A 19178-nucleotide genomic window follows, 5' to 3' on the forward strand; every position below is an offset into this window, starting at 1 on the left:
CCCTGGATAAATGTGAACCATTTCCAAGTGCCACTGTGGACAAAAGTGTTTGGAAATAAAATTTATGCCCATTGACAAATTATCAAACTGTGTCCAAGGTCTATGAAGAAGCATTAGAAATGAATTTTAGCTTATTGGACAAATGTGAATCCATTTCCAATTTCCATCTCAGATCTTATGATTAATAACCTATACAAAGGCAATTAAGGATTTTAAAGAACAAACCACACAAGTAAGCATAAGAATTATCTCATGAAGCCAAAAGAAACCCCACCATGCCCCCATCAAGTCATCGACAAGGCTTGAAACCAATAGAAGGGATCCTTTCAATGCCTTCACCATATGTTCAATACTACATATACCTAAGAAGTAGTCCATGCAATATTGCACCATGTCCTCCAAGGCTTTTCTTACATGGTTCCTATTCAATTCCTTAAGAGCATGTGGCTACTTGTCAATGCCGGCTATATTATTCATAATTATGTAGAGATACTTATCAGTGCAAGTGCAAATCTCTTCCTCCATCTGTAAATCATACTGAATTAGTGGCCGAACGGATGGGCCTCAAAGAGGTATTTGTTAATCTTAGTGTGGATGCTATATGGGTGAAAGGTGATGCAATCAATGTTATTTCTTCTCTAACTAAAATATTCCCATAATTTCTATTGTACAAAATATTCTTACTTGGAAAAAGGTCCTTTGCAGTTGCACCATATCCTATACCCACCGTGAAGCGAGCCGGAGCAGCAAAGCCAGATTTCATTGCCAAATCTGCACTGCAAGGAAGCTTTAGTTAGTGGATTGGTGAATCCATAGATGATGGCTCTTAACTCTATCTTATAGGATGATTTGGATACTACTTATAGTAGGAGAAGAGGATTAAAGGCTGCTGGATGCACCGACAAAACTTCTGTTGATTCTAGGGATGCCAGTACCTCCTCTTAGTCCTAATTATCCCTTTCTTTTGACTGTGACTTTCTGTTTCTTTTTAAAAATTGTTAATCTTTCCTCTATTTGTGCCCGTTAAGATGGTCATAGTCCTAATTTCTTTTTAGAAATTGTTAATCTTTCCTCTATGTCCTTTTAAAGGTTATATTTAATCTTTCCTCTATTTTGTGCCTATTAAGAGGTTGTTAATCTTGCAGGTTCTATTAGTTGTTACTTATATGCTATTATTGTGACTTATATATTCTGTTGTTGTTAATGCAAGTTTGTCTCCTTAATTTAAAAAAAAAAAAGAAAAGAAAAAAGAACACATGTCTACCTATGAGATCAATCTCATAAGTGGCTGCAATTTCATTGCACTCATGGGATGATAAGTAGCTGAAAGAGAAGGAGAATTTTGAGGTGTGGCTCTAAGGAGAGAAGGAAGGACAACTGTTGGATTGGCAATGGAAGGTGGTAGTGGCCTGGACGTTGGCATATTTGCACTACAACTGCTGGTCACCTTTTCAAAACAATGGAACCGGTTTGATTGGCAACATCATCAATCCTTCACTTTAATCCACTGCATCAATGATGAGAAAAAATTTATTAGTTTGTTTTGGGTGTTACCATACCTACTTATTGGCCACCACTGCATCAAAGACCATTTAATTTTGATTGACAGCACTATCAATCTTGCACTCATGAAATTCGTAATGATATAAAGGGGTGCCCCTAGATCTTATTTAATCAAACTACAGAGCAATAACTGCACTCTATAAGGATATCTAGCCTACTGGATTATCTCTTACAAAACTAAGAAATTTTGATACCAACAACCGCACTCGAAATGAGCCCACTAATTTATTTCTTGAGAAACTATGCAGTGGCGTTATATTTTTGCCCAGGCCAGGCTCAATCTTGAAGAGCCAATCCTAATTGTGCCCATCAAGTCCGATATCCTCTTCACTCGGAGTGTATTCCAGAATTCTCAAGAATAAATTTTTATCTAGGATGTAATTGCAAGTCCATCAATTTAACCTCCCGAAAAAAGGGTAAATAAAATCAAATATTTCTAGCACAGGCAACAAATCAGTATGAATCTACAAATCTTATTCGATCAAACCACAGATTTCTCCTAATAATAATTTCACTTTGTAAGAGCATATAGCCTACCAGATTATGCGTTATGAACTTACATAATTTTGATACCAACAATCGCACTCCATATGAGACCACTAATTTATACCTTAGGAAACCATACGTCGGGCTTATGTTTTTGTTGGGTCAAGCTCAACCTCAAAGAGCCAATCCTAGGCCCGCCCATTAGGCCCAATATCCTAATATGGGTGAGAGACTTCATCATATATAACTTTTCAAGTATTGACCACAGCACCATCGGAGAAGTCTCACAAGTACATAAATTACCATCTCATCCGTCAGAAACAAATGGATGATACTCATCATCTACATCTATAGCTGCTCCCAAGTCTTCTCTTATATGGTGTCTGACTTTTTCTCATACAAAAGAGCATCGATCAATCCATGTTGGATGAGCACGTTCTTCACCCTTGCTTACCATAAGGAGAAATTGCTCTTCCCGTCGAACTGATTGATCTCCATCTTGATTGAGCCTATCTTCTCTATCTTCAATCTTGATCACCACCACCATAACCTGCGCCCTGATACCGCCTCACTCTGATACCACTTGTTGGGATGCCTGATCAAGACACCACTACCACAGAACCTTTTCGATATCACATGTTGCATTAGGAAGAAAGAAAAAACAAAACAGAAAATAATCAAAATGTGGACCAGCCAAAAGGCTCGCCTTCATGAGGCATGCAAGCTTCACTATGAAAAAAAGAAAATTACAAGAGAAGATCACACCCTTAACCCTCGTACACCAATTTCTCTCTCAACAAGAAATTCTTCCTCACAAAAGCTCTCTCTTTAGGAAGATCTCCTAAACCTTTGAAGCGCCCGCTGTTCGCTGTCTGACAGTCTGCCTGAAGCTCTTTGCTCCTGCTCTCTGTTGGTGCCTTTTTAAGAGTTGCTGCCTAACTCTCTGTCTCTTGGCTGCTGCACATAGGTTTCTGCTGAACTCACCACAGGCCACCGTTGCTCTTTGTTTCGCCACAGGCCTCTCAAAGGCCAAAATCTGTGTTCAATCCTGAGTCCAAGGCGTAACGGGACTCCTGGTAACATTACAGAACCTCCTGAACCAGTGGATCGCACCCGCAAGCCCCCAGTCGCTATCCGATTGTGCGTCTGATCACCTGGTCCACGAAAATCGCCAAAGATTGCAAGAAACGCCCTTCGAAATGCCACCGATCCACCATGGACTGTGCGAAACTCCAGAAAAATGGGTGCACAGTCCATGCACCTCTCTATGGATCGCGGTCCACAGTGGACTGCAGTACACTGTGTGCTGTCGTGCGTTGCGGGCCGTGCACCCGCACATCCGCTAGAACGGCCTGCACGCGCATACCTGGGCCTAGGCTGCACCCACGCATCTGCACGTTGGGCTGCACTACCAGGCTTGACTGCGCCGCTACTGGCCTCCACTGACCCGTCACCAGCTTCCGTCGTCTCGTGGGCCATGTCACCTATTTTCGAGCTTCTCTGACGCGTATCTCCTCCATCTGAATTTTATTTGTGCTGTTTTTGAATTCGTTAGGTTTCGTTCATCGTTTTGGATTTTATTGTTGGCTCCTTATGAATCGAATCTCGAGACATCAATGCCATCAAATTCCAACAATAGCGTCTATTTTTTGAGGTAAAAATCATTATTTACTCATTTAAATCAATCTCCCCGTTTGTCTCAGAGTCACATGGATACGTATTGGTTGTCCTGGCTGCATTATTTTTCCGCTGGAGCTTTAATATCTGGATTGGAGCTGTACCTTCCTCCCATCGTGCGAATCCACCGTGGGATCACTCAACGCACGGGTCTCAAAGAACTACAACCCTATCATCATGCACCTGCGAGGATCTCAAAGCGGATAGTCGATGATCCAACGGTGGATTTACGCGAAGGAAGGTGAATCCTTCGTTTGCGCGAATGATACACCCCCAACTCTTGATATCGTTGTTAAAATTTTTTATCTACGATATAATAAAGCTAAAATCCAGCAGAAACCAACGGAAGCTCGCTGTAGGCGCTGCCAAACTCCTATAAAAGGCAAGAGATGGGGAGCGGGGAGAGGCATCGGAAGGCGTCTTCGTAAACGCCGGCCGGCCCTTCAATTCTCTCGCTTTCTCTCCCTCTCTTGTCTTCTCTCAAACTCCTCTTAGCCTTCTCTTCTCGGTTGTTGCTCGCTTCTCGTAGGAATCGAAGATGAGGGAGTGCATCTCGATCCACATCGGCCAGGCCGGGATCCAGGTCGGCAATGCCTGCTGGGAACTTTACTGCCTCGAGCACGGCATCCAGGTCCGAACATTTTATCTCTTTCTCCGATCTGCAAACATTGTGCTTTTCTGATCTTTTTTCCTCCGATTTACTTGTTTTCTTTGCTCATTTTCTTATTCTTTGCCCCGATCTCGTCCGCTGATCGAGTTCTCGTTTGATTTTTATTGTTTTTGGGCCGGATCTGGGTTTTTACGATCTGGCAATGACGGATCCTTCCAAAATGCTTCATGTCATATTAGAAATTGGATGTTGTGCTGGTAGATTTGTAGATCCTTGCTTTATGATCATTTTGATGGTTGGATGCACCTATATGTTATTGAGACCCGGAGATTACTGTACGAAATCTGCAAGTGGATTATTTCTTCGTGGATCTACGGATCTGTGCTTTATGACCATTTTAACTGTTGGATCTGCGGGAATGCGTTTGAGATCTAGAGATTGGCATATGAAAGTGGATTATTTCTTCGTGGATCTACGGATCTGTGCTTTATGACCGTTTTAACTGTTGGATCTGTGGGTATGCTTTTGAGATCTAGAGATTGGCATACAATTTTTGATTTCATTGTTCTTTCAAACATGTTCTCTTGGCCGCTTTAAATTTGATAGCATGTTAATTCACTTATTTGCTAGCTTTTGATGTATCTTTTCCATTTCTCAATTTGTTACCTGGAAACTTTCCAGTCTGGTAATTTGCTGTGATGAATACCATTTCAATTAAAATGAGCTCCTATTGTATTGGTTGATGGAATATGGACCTGTAATTGTTTCTATAATCCCAGCTCTGGAACTTGGAGCAACTTTGGTGTCCTATTCTGGAATTTCCGTCCATCCAATGGATGAGAGATGGATGTACAATCACATTTGTAATATGAGATTTAATTATAGGACTATCTTTCTATATTATGTTTGCGGAATTTCTTCCTGAAACTTTATCCATTCGGATTATGTAGTGTTATTCTTTAATTCTGCGTACATATCAGTAAAATTTTTGAGGTTTTCATAATATTATATTTAACTATTGTTTAGTTTCGTTCTATAATATGATTTTGTTATATTTGTGTTTTAGCTTGTGCTTTCTTTTACACCGATCTATAAGCTTCAGGATTTGGGGCTGGACCTAGCTACAGTTACATTTGCTGTATGACCTTCATAGAGTAGAGTTCCTCTCTTTGCAGCCTGATGGCCAAATGCCAGGTGACAAGACTGTTGGTGGTGGTGATGATGCATTCAACACCTTCTTTAGTGAAACCGGTGCAGGAAAGCATGTTCCTCGTGCTGTGTTTGTTGATCTTGAGCCTACTGTGATTGATGAGGTGAGAACTGGATCATACCGCCAGCTCTTCCACCCAGAACAGCTCATCAGTGGCAAAGAAGATGCTGCCAACAACTTTGCCCGTGGCCACTACACCAGTAATTCTCCTCCTCCAGAATTCTCGCTAAGCGGATGCCGGTAGTTCCTTTTTGGTTTTCGCACCAACATTTCCTTATCATTTCGCTTAAACTATTGCAGTTGGCAAGGAGATTGTTGATCTCTGCCTGGATCGCATTCGGAAGCTAGCTGACAACTGCACTGGGCTCCAAGGCTTCCTTGTCTTCAATGCTGTTGGTGGTGGGACTGGCTCGGGCCTTGGCTCTCTTCTCCTTGAACGGTTGTCTGTTGACTATGGGAAGAAGTCAAAGCTTGGTTTCACTGTTTACCCTTCACCCCAGGTCTCCACCTCTGTTGTTGAGCCATACAACAGTGTTCTGTCAACCCATTCCCTCCTTGAACACACTGATGTCGCTGTTCTGCTTGACAATGAGGCCATCTACGACATCTGCAGGCGATCCCTTGACATCGAGCGCCCCACCTACACGAACCTCAATCGTCTGGTCTCTCAGGTGTGCGAGCGATATACTCGCATTTCAGATACTACTACACTTTGCCGCTTTCTTCTGTAACACTCTTCTAATGGAAGGTTTTTGATCCCTGTAGGTGATTTCTTCTCTGACTGCCTCCCTGAGGTTCGATGGTGCCCTGAATGTTGATGTCACAGAGTTCCAGACCAATTTGGTTCCTTACCCAAGGATTCATTTCATGCTTTCTTCCTATGCCCCTGTCATCTCTGCCGAGAAGGCCTACCATGAGCAGCTTTCTGTTGCTGAGATCACTAACAGTGCCTTCGAGCCATCTTCTATGATGGCTAAGTGTGACCCACGCCATGGTAAGTACATGGCTTGCTGCCTTATGTATCGTGGTGATGTTGTGCCCAAGGATGTGAATGCTGCAGTTGCCACAATCAAGACCAAGCGCACCATCCAGTTTGTTGACTGGTGTCCTACTGGCTTCAAGTGTGGCATCAACTATCAGCCACCCACCGTGGTTCCTGGTGGGGATCTTGCCAAGGTGCAGAGGGCAGTCTGCATGATCTCCAACTCCACCAGTGTTGCTGAAGTCTTCTCTCGCATTGATCACAAGTTTGATCTTATGTATGCGAAGCGTGCATTTGTGCACTGGTATGTTGGTGAGGGCATGGAGGAGGGAGAGTTCTCCGAGGCTCGTGAGGATCTTGCTGCATTGGAGAAGGATTATGAGGAGGTTGGTGCTGAGTCTGCTGAGGATGAGGATGGTTATGAAGGCGATGAGTATTAAGGGCTACGTGCTCTGTGTTTTTCTTATCGACTCTTTGTTGCTTTCTGTTGGCGGTGTTTAGTTTGTGTGTTGGTAGCTTATCTTCTGGTTGTGTTCCTGGCCTCTGCTGAAAACTAAATTCTGTGTCTTTGGATGTTGTGTGGCTACCAGCTTGTTGCATGAATGATAATCCTGTAACAGCTGCTGCTTTGTTGTTTTCGTGAAGTTACACAAACTCGGCTGCTTTGCTATATGAATGAATTTAATCAATTTCAATGTTAGCCTTGTTTGACATTTGCAAATAATATGTTCTCTTTTTCTTTTCATATAGGCTTGAAACATAAAATTTTTTAGTGTCAACCTTGTTTGACATCTGCAAGTAATGCATTTTTGTTTCATATGGACTGGAAATATAAAATTCAATGGTTGAAAGTAAAATTTTATATTTTTGACATTTCCATCGTGGTCATTACCTGGCTGCAGCAGATAGAAAGAGCCAGCCTGCGAGATGGAACGAGTTGGAATTGGAATTTCGTTGGAGTATCTGTTTTGCAACATCCTTCCATTTAAGTCAAAGCAACAACATTCCCTTGCTACATGTACCACAGCTGCAAGCCTGGGTATTTCTTTTCTTGGCCATGGCTGCTGTAAAAGAAGTTGCTGTCCGTCTACTTCTGCTGCAGTCAACGAGTAAGCTGGAACGTTCCTTACGAAGGGTAATGTTTGTTCTGAAACCAATCTACCAAGTATTATTTGGAGATACTATGGTCATTTAAATGTTCGCTGTTGAGAAACTAGTACGCTTGAACATCATAAAGACCTGGAAATATGCAGTCTCTGATACTGGGTTAAGGATGCAACCAAGCCAGGTCGGATGCAGTCTCTGATGCTTGGTTAAGGATGCAACCAAGCCACGTCGGATATATGCATTGGCGGATACAAGTATTTTACTTTGTGGGGCCAATAAAATAAAGGAAGTGGAAGAGCCCTGGGGTCGATAAAGGGACGGCTCAATATATACGGAGTTCTATAGTTAAATATTGAAATATGATTTTTTTTATTAAAATTTATATAATTTTTTTATTAAAATTTTATTTTTTAAATTTTTTTAGATGTAAAATTTTTAATTAAATTTTTATAATTAAATTCTTCTAACATATTTTTTCAATTGATAACATAATCAATCCATTTAATTTTTTATAAGATATTGTTGATCTTAAATAAGATTTTATTAATTTTAGTTTTGTAAAATTTCTTTCTGCCGAAGTAATACTTACTAGAATTGTTAACATTATTCTAAAAATAATATATGTATTTGAAAAAGAGTCGAGTCTTCTTATATGATTAAGTATGTCTATTGGACTGTTATCTTCTACTTGTATAATTTTTTTTAAAACTTTTAGCTCTGAAAATAAATCTAAACCATCATTATCAGAGTATTTATTATATTTTAAGATACATTCAAAATTAAGGTAATATTCTTTCAAATTATCATTGTCTAATGATTTCAATTTTTTACCTCTAAATAGAAAATCAAAAATATTTTCATATATCTTAAACTATTCAAATCTACTTTGGAGGAAAAAAATTGCTTAATCTACTATATATAAGAAATAATCAAATCTAAATGATTCTTCAAGATATTTTGTTGTTTCATTATCAATATTTTCATCAAATTATTTCCTTCTATGAATGATATATTTATCATAAAATTTAGGTTATATTTTTATTTCAGATGTAATTTCTTTAGAAGAAATCATAACGGATGCAAATCCATCTTCTCTATATTTTTCAAAAAAAAAAAGAAGACTTTTTAGTTGTTCTATAGCAACATCAATACACATATCTTTTAATTGTAAATTTTTACTGATTGAGTTAACAACAAATAATATATCATACTAAATAGTCATGCCCAATAAAAATTTAAAATTTTTAAGCTCATATGTTGCTAAGCAATTAGCTTCACTTTTAGTTTTAGGATCTTTACTAACTTCTGCTAATTTCAATAAAGCATCTCTTATTTGTGAAGCTTGAAATCTTATTACTTTAATACTTTCAATATGACTTTTCCAACATGTTTGTGATAATGATTTAAGAGTTAGACCAGATATATTATCTTATAAAATTTTTTATCATTTAGTAGAAAAAAAATAGTGAATATATACGTTGTACTACTCTAAAAAATAATATAACTTTAGTACAAGAATTAACCATATCACAAAGTACTAAATTTAGATTGTGACAACCATATGGTGTATAAATTATTAATATCAAGTTCAATATATTTTATTAATATCCACAATGGCATAAAAAAAAAATTTTCTAATTATATTATCTATTTTTAAGAACTCAAAAAAATATTTCATAATTTTGATTGGACTTAATGAAATATTCACACATCGCAATATAAAAGATATCTGCTCTTAGTGACTTGCATCTGGAGTGCAATCAAGTATTATTAAAAAGTATTTTACTCCTATAATTTTTTAATAATTTTATTTCTAATTTCACTTGCTAATAAATTTATCAATTCATTTTGTACATTATGTCTAAGATAATAAGTATAAATTTTATTATCTTTAATACATCGAATATGTTCTTGTATAATCAGATCGAATTCTGCAATCATTTCAATTAGACTTAAAAAAATTTTATTATTCTCTTGATAGACTTTTTTCATTTTTCCATAGAAAGACAAATTATTTTTACTGAAATTTTTACTACAGTAAAAATTCTTAATAATATTTTTTTCTAATATTCTTCATCTTTATTTATTTATTCTTAAATACTTTTATTAATTGTTTTACTTTTTAACAATCTCATTTCTAAATCAATCCATAAACTCATATTAATAATATGCTTAGTGCTTATCTCATGACTCTTAAGCTTAGCACTAAGATTTCTCCAATCTTTAGTACCAATATTAGCTAATTTACTTATACTGGAAGTAGAATTAAATAATTTATAATAAAAATAAAATACTCTATCTAAATTTTTTGAATAAACTAGCCATCTTCTTTCATGCTTCTCCTCATTTACCAACTTTTGAATATAATGTATAGTAGAAAAATATCTTGAGAATTCATCTTTAAAAAAATCTATATCATTAACTTTAATTGAATCTTTTTCTATTAATAAATCTCTCAAATTTGTATCAATATTTGCCATTGACTTGGATCATAAATATTTTTATAAATATAATTATTTAAATTAACAGGTTGGTTCTCTTCATCATGAGTCAGAGGATCATTTTGAATCTCTCCATTGACTTCTTCTTATTCTAGTATTTTATTATATCGATATTTTATTTTGAAACTCTAAAAGATTATTAAATTATTCATTTAAGAAAAATTTGCCAATATTTTTTGATTTATTATTTTTATTACTTATAAAAAATTTGTCAAGAGCTTTTTTTTGAGATTGCATTAAACTTTCAATTCTTTTTTTTTGAAACTTTAAATAAACAGATTCATATTTTTGAATCGACATATTTAAATTTTTATTATAAGTTACCAAAAAAATTTAGCTATTATCATTATCTTATATTTTTTAAATGGCTAATATAAGATTAATAATCAAAATTTCTAATTCAATGAATCAACTATTAAATAAAATAGAGATAATATAATAATATAATATAAATTTCAAATTAAATAAAAAATTTTGTAAAGGTCAGAATAATAGTATCTGATTGTTGAAGGCTGATTGCAAATGAGATACATAATCAACTAATTGTCTTGTGTAGGAGTGTAAAAATCAGAAAATATGAGTTAGAGTCTTAGAAAATGCTACTAAAGAGAAGAATAAAGAGAATAAAAAATAGAATTTATAAATTAAAATAAAATTTTGATTTTATAAAAAAAATATAACTATTGTGCTCAATAAAAAGGCGAAAAGCATATATCTGTTGATTGATTGGGAATTAGTACTTAATTAGAGAAGTGAGAAAATTAGGTAGGGGTGGCAATTAAGTCGGATCGGATCATAAACAGATCGGATCGGATGCGGATAAAATCAGAAAATATCGAATCTGAATCCGATCTGTTTATTAAATAGGTTAGATTTTCAAATCTGAATCTGACCCATTTAATAAACAGATCATCCGACCCGATCTATTTAACATGTTTATTAAATAGTTAACCTGTTTAACCAATCCGACCCAACTCATTTAACCTGTTTATCATTTAACCTGTTTAACAGATGAACAACCTATTTAACTAACCCGATCCAATCTATTTAATCTGTTTTTAAATATATAAGACAAACATCATAATTCACAAACAGCCAGCTTATTTCATTCAAGATAAAATATACAATTTCAAACTGGTACAAAGTTCAATATATAAATGAAACATGTAAGATAATATTTATCAAAAACTATATAACTTTTTTAAAATAAAAATAGATAAATAAATAAATAAAACTAAATTATAAAAGAAAAATGATCATCTGAGAGTCAGATCGAACATCAATAGGTTAATGCCATTGAATCCATAAATCAAAACAAAATCAAAAAGAAAAAAAGAAATGACTACTAAAAAAGATTAAAAGCTCTAATTTAAACAAGCCAAACAAAGAGAATTTTAAATAATAGATCAGATCCGTATGAGATCTCAGAAACTCTAACATAAATCTAAGAAAAAAAATCCAACCTAAGAACACTCGTCGGATCTAGATTGAACACCAACCCCAGAGATCGGAGGGGAATACCTAAGCTTCGGACTAGTGAAATTTCATGATTCCTTTGAATTTGTTGTTGTCATGACGTCGCGCATCCTGACAGCTAAAGATGGAGGCTAGGTCCCGACGGGTGCTCCCATGAGGGGAATCGGGAAGGAGCAGCGTCTAAGGGAGGAGGTTAAGGAGGAAGAGGAAAGAAATACCTAAGTTTCGGACCAGCAGAATCTCGCGATTCTTCTAAGTTCCTTCAGCACGACCGCTAATGAAGAGGAGCTGGTAGTGGATGGCCACCTATTGCCAGTGGTGGGGAAGATGGTGGGGGATCCTCGATCGGAAGGAGGGATGGGATGGAAAATCCTAGAGGAAGGAAGTGGCGAATAGTTGCGGAACCGATCGAACGACGAACGAGTGAAATTTTGGAATAACTAAATCCCTAGGACCCTAAAGTCTTATTCAGTTATTCCTTAAAATTTGGAATGACTAAATCCCTAGGACCCCAAAGCCTTATTCAATTATTCCTTAAGCCCTATGTGTAACAGGTTAAATGGGTTATAATCCGATCCGATCTGATCCGACCGATTTATTAAACATATTAAATGGATCAGCTGTCTGAAATTTGAACTCAATCCGATTATTAAATGGATTAAACAGGTCGACTCGTTTATGATCCGAATCCATTTAATCAAAATCCAAATTTGTTTAAAATGGATCGAATGCGGGTCGGGTTGGCAGGTCAGATCAATTTTTGATACCCCTAGAATTAAAAAAGTGAGAGAATATTTTGACACCGTTAAAATAGAAGTATTAACCATGATAAAGCATCTCGGAAAGGCACCTTTATTCTACCAAGAAAAAAAACATGGCAAAGCATCTTTATTTCTTCCAACGTACTGTTTGCCACATGTATCGCAACTCGGGAAGGCACAAAAAAAATGATGGTGGGGCCCGTGTGGAGACTCAAAGCCCTTTCTTATCGCTAGGCTGCAAGCTTGGAACCCCGCTAGAGATGCCCCATTACTCCTCAAGGCCTTCGCCACCGTCGGGTAGACACTACAAGAAAACAGAGATTTAGCGATCGAAAAATTGATTGTAAAATAATAAAAATTAGTTGCTAATTTATTTTACGATCGATTTCAATCGATAGTAAAAATTCTGGTTGCAAATATTTTACGATCAATTTTTTTTATCGTAAAATTTTACGATCGATTTAGCGATCAAAAAAAATAATTTAAATTTTATAATATTTTATTTTTTAAAAATTAATTACAAAATCGATCACTAAATCAATCGCTAAAATTGGCCACAAAATTTGTTACTAAATTTATTAAAATATTTTTTATTAATAAATAGATAGTAAAAATAGTCGCTAATTATTTTTAAATTTTTTATTAATAAAATTGATCATAAATTTTTTTAATTAATTTATTGGTCACAATATCGATCACTAATTTTGTTGAAATATTTTTTATTAATAAAATCGATAGCAAAATAGATCGTTAATTATTTTTAATTTTTTAAATTAAAAAATTGATTATAAAATCGATTGCTAAATTTATTAATATATTTTTTATTAATAAATCAATCATAAAATCAGTCGATAATTATTTTTAAAATTTTTTTACTAATAAAATTGATCACAAAATTGATTGTTAATTATTTTTATTTATTAATTAATTCATCAATCACTAATTTTGTTAAAATATTTTTTTATTTATAAAATCAATCATAAAATTAGTCGTTAATTATTTTTAAATTTTTTTAATTAAAAATTCTATCATAAAATCTGTCGTAATTTATTTTTTAAAATATTTTAATTTTTAAAATTGATTACAAAATCGGTTGCTAAATTTTTATTTTTTATTTTTTATTTTTATATTATTTTTATATTATATTATTTTTATTTTTTATATATTTATTTTTATATTATTATTTAAAATAAAATTCAGCTGGCATGATCCATGGAGCGAGGCATGGATCCAGAGAGTTTCTCGCCCGTTTCTCACAGTCCATTGTGAACCGAGGGCATTTCCCCCACATTTCTCGTGGCTCATGGTGAGGGGAGGCCATCTGGGCGGGCCGACGAGGGAAGGCCATCACGAGTAGTCACCCTGGAGGGGAGGGGGGGCCGTCGTGGGCGGACGGGCCAATATGTGAAGGCCAGAGGGGAGGGGGGCCAACATGGGCGGGCCGGCGAGGGGAGGCCATCGCGGGTGATCGTTAAGGAAGAGAGGGGGGGCCGTCACGGGCAAGCCGACATGGAGAGGCCGAAGGGGGGGCCATCGCAGGCAGGTCGACAAGGGGAGGCTGTCACGTGCAGTCGTTAGGGAGGGGAAGGAGGGTCGTCGCGGGCGGGTCAATGAGGGGAGCCCATTGTTGGTGGTCATCGGGGAGGGGAGCGCAGGCTATCGCAGGCGGGTCGGGGAGGGAAATAGGGGGTTTGGGCACCGAGGAGGGGAGGGGGGGCCGTCACGAGTAGGCCGACGAGGGAGGCCATCACGAGCGGGCCGATGAGGAGAAGGGGCCGATGAGGGAGGTCGTCACGAGCGGGCCGATAAGGGAGGCTGTCGCAGGTGTGCCAGTGAGGGAAGGCCATCGAGAGCGATCACCGAAAAGAGGAGAGGGGGCCATCGCAGGTAGGCTGACGAGGAGAGGCCATCGGGGAGGGAAGAGGGTGCCATTGCGGGCAGGCTGGCAAGAGGATGCCATCGCGAGCGATCATCGGGGAGGGGAAGAGGGGCTTCGAGCGTCAGGGAGGGAAAGAGAGGAAAAGGCCAAGAAGGGGAGGGGAAGAAGATGGGTTATAATGAAGAAATTGATAGTACCAATTTTTATTTTTCTTAAAAGTTAAATTTGCGATTGATATTTCAGTTGCAAAATATTAAAAAAATTTACAATCAAAAAATCGATCGCGAAATACTTGAATTATTTTTTTTAATCTATAAATAATTTTGCAACTGAAAATCGATCACAAAATTATTTATAGATTAAAAAAATAATTCAAATATTTTGTGACTATTTTTTGATCATAAATTTTTTTAATATTTTATAATAAAAAAATCGATCGTAAATTTATTTTATAATCGAATATAAATTTTTTTTATTTTTTTTAAATATGGTATAATTTTAAAATTTAAAGTTCATCTTCATTATTGTTCATTATCTAAATAATTATCCTTAGAGTATCATCATTAAAATCATCTCTATCCGGTAACCCTAGCTATATCGATCAATAAAATTTGATTTTGATAGCTACGAATGATTGCATGATGATCTGATAGATAAAGATCACTGATGGATTTAAAAATTTACAATGATGATCTCAATGATATTTACAGCATACTATCAAAATTTTATTTTAATCAGACATCATTATCATGATCAATTTAAAACGAGATTATTTGGATCATTAAGTAAAAATAAGTGATCAAAAGGTCAAACGACTTTCGATTATAAGGTAATTTTTTAGATAAATAATCTTTGCTACTATTTTGATCATTTATATGATAGTGATCATAAAATTTAAACTGCACATATATGAACCATCCAAAACTATATATCTCTTGATACTCATTTTTAAACTCCTTAAGTAATTATACTTGTACTTTTATAAAATTTGCTTAACATGAATGGTTCATATATATCTGGTTTAGATTTTATGATTACCTTCATCCAGACGATTAAAGTAGTAATAAAGATTATTTATTTAAAAAATTATCTTATAATCGGATGTCATTTGGCCTTTTAATCACCTATTTTTCATTTAACGATCCAAATCATCCTGTGTTAAATTGATCATGATAATGATTTTTGATTGAAGTAAAATTTTGATAGTGTATTACAAATATCATAAAAATCATCGTGATAAATTTTTAAATCTATCAATTATCTCTATCTATCAATTCATCATATGATCGTTCACGACCGTCAAAATCAAATTTTATTGATCGATATAACTAGGACTACCAGATCAAGATGATCTTTTGTGATGATATTCTAACAATAATTATTTAGATAATGAATAGTAAAGATAGATTTTAAATTTTAAAATTATATCATATTTAGAAAAAAATAAAAAAAAATTATATTTGATTGTAAAAATATATTTGCGATCGATTTTTTGATTATAAAATATTAAAAAATTTGATGATAAAAAATCAATCATAAAATTTTTGAATTACTTTTTTATCTATAAATAAGTTTACGATCAATTTTTTGATTGTAAAATATTAATTGTGCAATTGAAAAATCGATCATAACATTATTCATAGATTAAAAAAACTAATTCAAGTACTTTGTGATCGATTTTTTCAATCACAAATTTTTTTAATATATTGTAACCAAAAAAATTAGTTGTAAATATATTTAAATTAAAAAAATAATTAAAATATTTTACAATCAATTTTTTGAATGTAAAATATTAAAAAAATTTATGATCGAAAAATTAGTCACAAAATTATTTATAGATTAAAAAAATAATTCAAGTATTTTGTGATCAATTTTTTGATCGTAATTTTTTTTAATATTTTGCAACTAAAAAATTGATCATAAATATATTTAAATTTAAAAAATAATTAAAATATTTTGAGAGCTAATTTTTTGGTTGCAAAATATTAAAAAAATTCATGATCAAAAAATCAATCACAAAATTATTCATAAATTAAAAAAATAATTCAAATATTTTATGATAGATTTTTCAATCATAAAATTTTTTAATATTTTTATAACTAAAAAATTGATGGTAAATGTATTTAAATTTAAAAAAATTAAAATATTTCATTTTTAATTTTTTAGTTACAAAATATTAAAAAAATTTGTGATTGAAAAATTGATCACAAAATTATTCATAGATTAAAAAAATAATTTCAATATTTTACGATCAATTTTTTGGTTGCAAATTTTTTTAATATTTTGCAACCAAAAAATTGATCATAAATATATTTAAATTTAGAAAATAATTAAAACATTTTATGATCGATTTTTTAGTTGCAAAATATTAAAAAATTTTATAATTAAAAAATTGATCACAAAATTATTCATAGATTTAAAAAAATAATTCAAGTATTTTGCGATCAATTTTTTGATCATAAATTTTTTTAATATTTTACAATCAAAAAATTGATTGTAAATATATTTAAATTAAAAAATAATTAAAATATTTTGCAATCTATTTTTTGGTTGTAAAATATTAAAAAATTTACGATCAAAAAATTATTGATAAATATATTAAAATTAAAAATTATTAATATTTTATAAATTTATTTTTATGTTCTACTTTTTGGTTGCAATATCGATTGCAAAATTTTAATTTTGCCATCGATTTTGCAATCGACTTTTTTGATTGCTATATTAATTTTTTTATTATCAATTGTAAACTTTTAATTTTACAACCGTTTTTACAACCGATAGTTTTCGATCGCTATATTAATTTTTTAATAATCGATCACAAAATCAGTCGTGAATTTCAAATGAAAAATTTGGTCGTAAAATCGATAGTAAAATCATTTTTTTCTTGTAGTGGGGTCTGCATCCTCTGCGTCGATGGCGCGGCGCCTGTGCCTCCGACGACCTCCTAGCTCACTTGTGTCGCCCTTGTCCACTTCTAAGCCTCCATCTGCAAGCTCTTCGATGACCCCATCGCCCAGATTGCCAACTTTTTAGATCTCATCGTCGGATCCGACATCAATGGCATCCTCGCTGCCATGCTTTTTACCTGTAGTCCTGTCAAGCACCCACTCTTCTCTATCGATGATGCCCTCCTTCGACCCATCAACAACTACTCTCATCTCGCCGTCTTCGATGAGAAGCGCCTTCTTCGCAAGATCTTCTGACGATCGGATGGCGGCAGCTGGCGAACATTCTTTTGATGGATCATCGACGACACCATGCTGCAGGATACCGTGAAGTCGGTGCTGATCGTGTGCTACAATTTAGCTTCTGGCCTTTGAGGTGCCATTCATCTTCTCACGGGTTGATACAATGGAGACGGATGGCTATAAGCTACTAGTGGAAGGTCTGGGGGCCTAAAGCAAAGGTTTTGGTAGCTTTATCCTTCAGCCGGCCTTGGGTCAATATAATAAAAGAAGCAAAGGAGCCACTCAAAGAGAAAGAAGAAAAAAAAATAATCATAAAATATTATTTAAAAAAAATAAAATTTATAAAAAAATGATAATATGTAATATTTTAAATATTTTTATAATAAAATATTATAAAGAAGTACCATAGTAAAATTTTATATATTATTAAATATTAAAATTATAATAGCTGATCGAAAATTATTCTAATTATATATATTTGATATGAGTGAAAAGGAGAAGATAGAGAAAAAAATTAAAAAGAGTGTTACAAAAAAAAGAAGCTAAAAAGACATATCTAATTTAGATTGAAAAGAGAGATAGGAAGAATATGTGATTTTTTATTGTATTTGGATTCATTAAGGTATAAAAAATAAATTAATATGGGGTTTAAATATAAAGGATGGATAGTTAAGCGTTATAGGGTTAGGGTGGGGCACTAAAGATAAATAGAGAAATAATGAATAAAAAAAAAGATTAAGAGAGAGAAAAAGAGATGTCAAAGTGATATGAGAGAACGAGAGAGATAGGATATGTGAGTTATTAAAGAGAGAGAGAATGTAGGTTATAATTATTCTTTTTATTTTTTGATATGGTTCTTCTAAGATATAAAAAATAAATTGATATGGGGTTTCAATATAAGAGGTGGATGGATGATGATTGGGTGAGTATTAAAAGATAAATAAAAAAATAATTAATAAAAAAGAGAAAAAAAAGGAGAGAGAGAGAAGAAGAGGTCAAAGTGGTGTAAAATAGAGAATGTATATCATAATTGTTCTTCTGATATAGTCTTTTTGATCCTTTTTCAAAATACCTACATAAGATATATGATCAATTCATAAAGTTAGTGTGGCCAATTTTGATTTTTTCTATTAATATATATACATGCCAAATGTTGCTTCTTCTTTCTTTCTTTTTTTTTTTTTTTGAGATCAATTGATCCCACATTTACTCACATGTGTCCATCAATGGATATATGTTAGGTCACAGGGTAGGTCGTCAAATATTTTGTTAACCGAAGTGCACCTGTTTATTAAGCAGCAGAAATATCTAAACCCAAACTTGATCTTTTCTATTAATTAGGTAATTTGATCTGTTCTGCGAATTGACACGACGGCGCTAGGTTATGGCTCTCATAATTTTTCAAGCATCATATATTGAGATCAATAAATAAGGATTAGATTTAAATGGTCCACAAGGTGGGCATTTACACGTATTTGATCAAAGCATAGAAGAGATAATAAAAGAGGGTCCGATTAGTGAGATCAATAGATAAGGATTAGATTTAAATGGTCCACAAGGTAGGCATTTACACGTATTTGATCAAAGCATAGAAGAGATGATACAAGAGGGTTCATGTAAGGCATAGAACGATAAAGTTAAAATTTAAAAAAGGAGGAGAGCATTGCTTTCGTTGAGAGTCGAACTCAAGACCTCCCGCTTACTAAACGGGTGCTCTAACCAACTGAGCTACGAAAGC

At 34.1% G+C, this 19178-nt stretch overlaps 1 protein-coding gene and 1 non-coding gene across 3 annotated transcripts; one reads left to right on the top strand and one right to left on the bottom strand.

Annotated features, from left to right (window-relative positions):
• The first annotated feature begins 4095 nt into the window (after positions 1 to 4095).
• Positions 4096 to 7228, top strand: LOC105058171 (tubulin alpha chain). 2 transcript variants are annotated; one of them, XM_073249230.1, is made up of 5 exons: positions 4096 to 4357; positions 5512 to 5746; positions 5847 to 6217; positions 6312 to 6793; positions 6858 to 7228. In XM_073249230.1, the coding sequence occupies exons 1-5, from the start codon at positions 4265 to 4267 to the stop codon at positions 7027 to 7029; spliced, it is 1353 nt and encodes a 450-aa protein (XP_073105331.1). In that variant the 5' UTR covers positions 4096 to 4264; the 3' UTR covers positions 7030 to 7228. The 2 variants fall into 2 exon arrangements, with proteins under 2 accessions (XP_073105331.1, XP_010939312.1); XM_010941010.4 differs by having other exon boundaries at positions 4098 to 4357; positions 6312 to 7228.
• Positions 7229 to 19104: 11876 nt separating this feature from the next.
• On the bottom strand, positions 19105 to 19178 carry TRNAT-AGU (transfer RNA threonine (anticodon AGU)). The gene has a single exon. It is a non-coding gene; the product is annotated as a tRNA-Thr (tRNA).

The sequence above is a fragment of the Elaeis guineensis genome, chromosome 15, assembly GCF_000442705.2.
Source record: "Elaeis guineensis isolate ETL-2024a chromosome 15, EG11, whole genome shotgun sequence".
Classification (NCBI taxonomy): Eukaryota; Viridiplantae; Streptophyta; class Magnoliopsida; order Arecales; family Arecaceae; genus Elaeis; species Elaeis guineensis.